This window comes from Phasianus colchicus, chromosome 3 (genome assembly GCF_987193195.1).
Source record: "Phasianus colchicus chromosome 3, bPhaCol1.hap1.1, whole genome shotgun sequence".
In the NCBI taxonomy this organism is placed as follows: domain Eukaryota; kingdom Metazoa; phylum Chordata; class Aves; order Galliformes; family Phasianidae; genus Phasianus; species Phasianus colchicus.
This window is the reverse complement of record NC_143438.1, coordinates 3,148,955-3,156,511: the sequence shown is the minus strand read 5'-3', so window position 1 is coordinate 3,156,511 and position 7,557 is coordinate 3,148,955. Positions and strand designations below refer to the sequence as shown.

The 7,557-nt window shown below is 35.7% G+C and overlaps 1 protein-coding gene across 1 annotated transcript in view; it reads right to left on the bottom strand.

Moving 5' to 3' along the window:
- Nucleotides 1-497: 497 nt before the first annotated feature.
- TPPP (tubulin polymerization promoting protein) overlaps nt 498-7,557 on the bottom strand; it is a 57,647-nt gene continuing 50,587 nt past the window's right edge. Inside the window, exon 4 of the mRNA XM_031608303.2 lies at nt 498-7,293. Coding sequence (XP_031464163.1) covers nt 7,099-7,293 — 195 coding nt within the window. The 3' untranslated portion in view covers nt 498-7,098. The remainder of the gene's footprint in view (nt 7,294-7,557) is intronic.

The window sequence follows — 7,557 nt, the reverse complement described above, 5'->3', positions numbered from 1 at the left end:
CATCAACTATTTCTCTGCTTAACAGAAAAACAAATTCCTGTGTATTAGAAGCATCTTCCCTGATGTAATAATTTGCCAAAACTTACATGTTTTGAACTCAGCACAAATATAAACACAGACACATCTGTGTTGCATCCTGTAACTTGTTTTTGTTGATGACCTTGTCATTTCATGCACTACAGTGCTAACAAGTAGTCTGCCAACAGACTTACCTACAGTTTGTGGGACAACTGCCCTTACACAAAGCCTTTATAAAGAGCTAGTATGTATTTAGGATAAATGTTATAGATATTCAGCATTTCACCTGTATTAATACTACTCTACTGAACACAGCACAGGCTGCATTATTTCACATTATTGAATTTCTTTGTTTAAAAATAACATCTGATCAAATGCAAGCATGCAGAAAATCATCCGACGTAAACTGGAGCTTAAAATAATTCATCACTGTGGGTGAATATTACCACACAGATTGCCATTCTTCCTTCCTTTCTTTCTTTCTTTTTTTTTTTTTTGGCATTTGTCATCTACAACACTCAGAGTAAAATGTAAAGAGGATGAAGTGTGAGTACAGTTTTAGGGCTATATTTTAAATTAACTTGAATGCAACTTCATTCAAGTCTGTGACCTGTTCTGAAAAATATGTAATAAAAAATCTTGAATAAAAATATTTGAAGTCAAGTTTAAGTTGACTTTGTGAATTAATGTGAATTAACGTGAATTACCTCAGAGACCTTTACAAATGCTTTGTGCAAGCACCATATGCTTTACACTAACTCATAAAAAGAGATTTAAAAAGATATTTTAAAAGATATTTAAAAACTCATTCATTGGATGTTTTACTCGCAGTGGAATGTGGAAGGTACTTACTATCTTTCCAGGTCAGGTTAGCAAGTTGGGCTCTCCAGTGTCGATTTGTAGATATATTAAAAAAAATAATAATAATAATCCAAAATCAACAAACCAAAAAGCCTCCTCTGTACTCTAGCCACTCATCTGTCCCAAAATAATGCACACGCACGTGTGTGAGTATGATTACAAAGCAAAAATTATTATTACTTCTAAATAATTTTGGACTACCAGTATGTTATTTGTAAATCTGTCAAAAATACTCAGTAAATATGCTTGTTGTTGTTTTTTTTAATTATTATTTATTTATTATCAAGTTTGCTCTTGCCAAAATCTGCCTACAGAGGGCAATCAATTATTTGGAATGAAACAACTAAATTGAAACATTTTCCAAGAACTATAAACAGTTATATCTTAAACTTGTTTTGAATCCCATCATCTCTATGTGGATTTTGAAGAAATACAGCTCAGGTGATAAACTAAAAAACACACACACACACAAACCCAAGTACATAGCAGTTATTTGTTCCTAAAAATATAAATTGATTAGACAGTTAAGATTTGGAGGATCTATCTGCAATATTCCTTAGCCTCCTGAAGCATCATAGCTGAGAAATCTTTTAAAACATTATTTTTGAGTTAAACGAGCAAGCATGAATGCAATGAATGGTCTCTCACTAGTTTTAGGGTTCTGAAGACTTAAAAGGAACACCTCAGTCTATCATTTCCAGCTTATATCTGGTTAGCCAAATGGGCTCTTGGGCACTCAAAATTGGTAACTCAATGTCCAAATGCTATTTTATGGGCAGAACTCCCAATATAGGAGGCACACATCCATGTATCATGTACCATTCCCAACTAAGAATTTCACACAAGTTTGAAATCTGTCATTATGTTTCAGGTATTTAATTTTCTAAAGGCTTATGCAAGGTTCAGGTCCACAAACATTGTAAGACAGAGTCCATCCCCTGCACCAATACGCCATGATTTTGTACTTATTCAACTGATGACAAAAAACTTTGCACATACATAGTGAGTGTCAACTTACTTCACAGAGCTGGGTTAAAGAAAAATACAGAGGGCATAATTTTAAGTGATCTCCTCGGAGCACTCAGAGGAACTACTGATTTATCCCTGACTCTCTCTTTCCTACTTCCTAACAAGGGAAGAACTCTTCTTGTCATGACAAGCCTATGTCAGATTTACTGAAGAACACTTTCCTCCAGAAATAGAAAGGGAGTAGTTGTACGTGTTAAAACATAAAAACACTCCTAGATCTCTACTTTCATGCTATGGAGATAGAATGGTAGCATTTCCAACTGGCCCTGAATAGCTCCAGCTGCAGGATTAGAGCTTGGCCCTTTAAGATTTAAGCTTTAGGACAGCGCCTACACGGTTTAATTATCTGAATCCAAAAAGCGTGTGTGCACACAAACTTGTACAAGTCTTATGTATTACATTACCTACCATCAACTAACAGACAAAGAAAGAACATAATAACCACACTACAAACGATGTACACAAAGCTGTAGTTATTTTAGTGCACACGCAAGGCTAGCGGTCAGTTTAAAGGATGCGTACTAGGTGCAACACATCACATTTTATCTATCATGAAAGTAAATGGTTTGTTTCCTGGCCAGTGCTAACAGAGAACTCTTACTCACGGATGACAGGCGCATGCCCCCAGAATACATGCAATTTCTGTAAAGCTAGTTTATACTCCAAACAGCTGATACTTATCATACATGCAGACACAAATAATTGAAGTTTATTTTGTAACTATGACAAGGTTTAAGAAAAAAAACTCTTAACTACAACTTTAAAGTTCTGGGTTTGGAGGAGGATACACAAGGATTCTCTTGATACCTCTCACTTACAAGCCAAACTCTTAACTAATCATATACTCTAGTTCTGAATTATCAACAAATTCCACCTGCTATAAAAATGGTATATCAATTATGAGCCAACAGAGGGAAAACATGACTGAAATAAATAATACATGAACTTCACGATTCCAAAAAGTTATCAGAGGAAATTTTGATTGAGGTAACATCAGTAAAATACATAAAAAATATCATACTTGAATCAAAAATATCTTTGAAGGATAACCTCTATGTTAATGAAGAACAAGGCGTCACACATCAGTAGTTTGGAAATTACCCTTTCACTTTCCTAAAGTAAGAAAGTGGCCAATGTTCCGCATTTCCTTTGGTCTTCCAAGTACTTTGTTAAATTAATCAGAAATGTTCACACTGGACTGTTGAAACAACATATAATTCAATGCCTGCTTTTCAGTGATACTGTGATAGCTTTGATAGCCATATAAAGGACAGTAATTTTTGCTTCTGATTTTCCATACAGGTATGACTGTTGGAAGACTCTCAACAAGTAACTAAAGCTCAAAGAATGAGTAGAGGAATTAGCAAGAACAAAAACAAGAACTAATAATAATAATAAAAAAATTCTTCTGCACATTTTACTTAAGATTTCCTACAATATTACTCTTTTGCCTCAGTCAGGATTTGAATTTGTTGTTCTCAATCTGGTAAAGGTAGTCTGATTAAGATACAAGTAAGATTGTGTACTGTTATAGTATCTAAGGCTTTAATTTTAAATGAACAGTATAATTTGAGTTTGTTCTTAAATACAGTTATCACTAAAAGCTACCTGAACTTTTTGATCATGTTTATCTCAAAAGAATGTTCAGCAGTACTGAAAGCAAAATTATTAAGAATAGTAGGGTTTTATAGATGATATCATGTAAAAAAGCACTGCAGATGAGCTGATGAAAATCAGACTGGAAAGTCTGAAGGAATGAATTCAGATGCCCAAAAAAAGGAGATGAGTGTAAACCTTACTGAGTACACATGGCCCTACTTCAGGCAGGTCATTTAGGTAGTCTAGAATAATGGTGCACAGGATGATGAGCATGCTCTACTGCACCTCTTGACCTCTCCTTTCCCATAATCTCTGAGTTACAAGCTGTACTTTCTGTCCTAAGAGTACAGGGAATAGTCAATGAACAAACAATAAAATATACACTTGGCCTCATTTCCAAATAGGCCTGGAACATTAACAAGCATGGCTAACGTTCAAGCTATTATTTAGGCTTTCCATTACCCACCAAAATCAGTGAGAAAGTAAGAGCATAAATGGGTGGCTGAAGTTCTAATGCACAGATGTATATGATGCAGCTATGACTCTATGGTTTTATGCTTTCATTCATAGCCTGCATCTTCCGTATCAAGTGTAGAGGGGAAAATGCTTACAGATTACTACCTTTCCAGCCACAACTTCCTTTTTTCACTGTCATATCAGAACTTTTTTTTTCATGCATTTGATAGAGTTTTAAAGCTATCCACCTGCAGTGAAGAAGAAAAAGTGTGTTCTTCAAAATAAAATACCACATGCTATCTGAAGCACCTTCTCAGGTCCTGATCCAAAACTTATTACATCACTGAATACACTGCACAAATTTGCATCAGGTCCATACAAAGTGTTTTGTTCTTGCAGGCATTTCATACTGTAATATAAAGTTAAGCTCTAGCAGACTCCTGGCTAGTTCCATCAGCCTCTTCCAAGTATGCAGTTTTGTTCCATTTCTAGTGCCAGTTTGTATCTGTCCTCATTCATTCATTTGCCTTCTATATCTTATGAGCGTGCCTATTTTGCTCATGCCATGGACAAGCAATTTAAAACCTAGTAAGTCTGTAAAACCTTTCTAACCTGTCATTCCTCCTTCTGCAGTAACAGTTTGGTATCTGTATTTGTGTACTTCAGAAAGCCTATCACTTGTGCACCTTAGGTTAGGTATCACCTACTATTTCTGTCATGACAGCTAGCTAGCAACAAACAGCAAGATCAAAAACGTGTTGGAAGAGCTCTGCAATAGACCAGACCTCACCTTTGATTCAAGCAGGGTCCAGAACTTTTCAGCTACCAATAAGTTAAGTCTCTAAGTCGATGGGAAGAACAGGGGTATTGATCATGCCTGTAACTTAGCTGAGGATTTATCAAGAGTAACAGACTTAGCCTTTTTACCTTTTTAGCTACAGGCCTATCCCAGGGCGTTCCTCAGGTGCACAGGCATGAATGCTATATCACAAAGAGGGTTCTCTGCAGTTAGCCAGTCTGCCATGCTGGAAAAATTTAATCGTTGCTTGTATAGCAATGTGCTATTTTCTTTTTCAGAGTGTGACAGGTAACCAGTGCAACAAAGGAGTGTACGCTCCTTCAGTCTACTGAAATTTTTCAAGAGCAACGAGTTAGTCAAGACTTCAAAAAGCTTCTCACCCTGAGCATCCTTAGATAAGTCAAAAATCTTCCCAGATAAGTAGAGTCAATCATGGGAAAAAGATATTTAAATCCTTACAATAGCATGTGCTGAATCTTCGGCAAACTTCCTTCCCTCCTCAAAACAAAAACCAAAACAAATTATAAACAAACAAAAAATCTTCAAGTTCATGAGGAAGTCCTTGTATATTTGCACGTTACTGTTTTGCGTTCAGGCTGATGTATGTGTTCAAAGGGCCAGTGGAGGCCAAATTACAAGAAAGGCCAAATGTCAGAAAAACAAAACATGAACAGTTAGGGACTGAAAACCAGTGCTCTTCCGGTATATGGGCCAAATACAGATTGTGACCTGCAAGAAATGTGATGACAAACATCAGAGTACACAGCTCATAACTCTGAATGGCATGCTGATCAGAGTAGGAGAAAAACTGTAAACTTATCAGCCTTTATCCACAGTCAAAACAATAAAATCAGTGCATCTTTTTGAAAATAAGCAAAGCAAAACTACGAGGAGGTGTTTTTAAATACTCCAAAATATATCTTTCATAATTTTACAGAGTAATATTCTGAGTAGTTGTTCAGCTCTCACAGAAAATTGAACTGGCCTTTTCTCTCTTGTTTAAACAGTAATATGTATGCATGCCTATACAAAGACAAAAAAAAAAGAAGAAGAAGAAGGAGAGTGATTTTTATTCCTGTTAACTCGTTTTGGCAATCTAAGCCAGAGGCAGGTCACACTCAGCTGCCTGTACCTTAAGTGTGTGGAATTGTTTTTTCTATAGAAATGGAAAGCTATTCCCATCAATAAAATTACTCCCAAGTAAGGCAGCACAGAGAAACAAATCCTTTGGCTTCTGACAAAGCTAACAGAACACGTAGCCTGGGTAGAACGGTATATTTTTCTGTGCAATTAATTACAATTAATTATAATTAATTATGCGGATATGAATACTATATATTTCCTTAATACAAAAGGCCATAAACTTCCATTACATGTGTTAGAGCTTAAAGGGAATATATGCCAACGTATGTGCACAACATTCACTTGATAGCAATCTGATCGGCAGTGTTTAGTCATAATCAAGATTTTAAAGCATTATTAGTTCAAATTTGAGAACAAAAAGATCTAGAAGACTTTCTTAGTAGTATCTTGCTCCTCACCCACCATGTTAGTACATTAGCTCCATCTAAATCCAGCCAGTCAGAAACACGCTACAGTAAACACAATAACAATGCAGAAAGTATAGACACGAGGACAGTAAGGGTTGGTATTTTCCACCTCCTTCTGCTGACATAAATACATTAGAACCTGTATTGTCACAAAAATATTTTTTTCCCTTTCTTTCTTTTCAGTTTTTCATAAACGGTGTATGAAATGTACAGATTAGCGCCTTATATAACACAACAACTTACTCCACAATAATACACTGGTGAATCTTTTTTAAGGAAAAGTGCCAGATCCCATAAAAGACATTTTTTAAAAGCCCCAAAACAGTAGTGAAATCAAACTGCCTAAGTAATGGCATACTTTTCAGAAATGCTGCTATGAAAGAACCTTTTTTCAGAGGGTTCTCTTCTACAACCTCAGAGCAACTGGATATTTAGGAATGTTTGAATTTTTTTTTTTTTTTTTTTTTTGCTCGGATTGACAAAGTGTGGCATAACAGCTCTTGACATTGTTTTTTTTTCTTTTTGTCTGAAGAGCCCAACAAAATGATGTCCTTTTTGTACTGGTACATTTACTTTTGCCAATATACACATAAGGAATGTAATGAAGTGGTGCTACGCTGCAAGTTGCTCAGCAGATGTTAAAATCAGTTCCAGTTTCTGAAAAAAACTTCTTGAACACATAGTCTTAGCATTCACAATAACTGAAACACGTGGGACTCATCTATGTCATTCTTAAAAATATATTCTCTCTCTCCCTTTCTCCCCCTGTATTTTAAACCTTCAGCCTTACTTGCTTCCTTGTACTTTATGATCATATGTGCCTGCATGCTTATAGCCAGATACATATCCTGAAGTATCAACCAGATCTTCTCGGCCAGCTCTGCCTTTTCCTTTCCCACTGGGATCAAACCTCTCTTTGTGAGAACCCGTGAATTTTGATGTATCTGTAAGGCGTGACACCGTTGGAGAAGAAATCGCTTTCTATTAGGAGAAAAAAAAAAAGACAAGAAAATACACATCAGAAATCAAGTACTCTCAAAACAGGTATTGTTCACAGTAATGAGACTAGCAACGAAGGGTATGTAAATTTCTACACATTTCTAGCAAAATTAAACAAAAATATTTGTTTACTGCAAATATGTATAACTACAATAATCATATAGCCAAGAACAAAATAGCACAAGGTGTGAAAAACAATTTTAGTGGAGACTTTCAACAGGAGATACTTCCAATTAGTAATGAAGT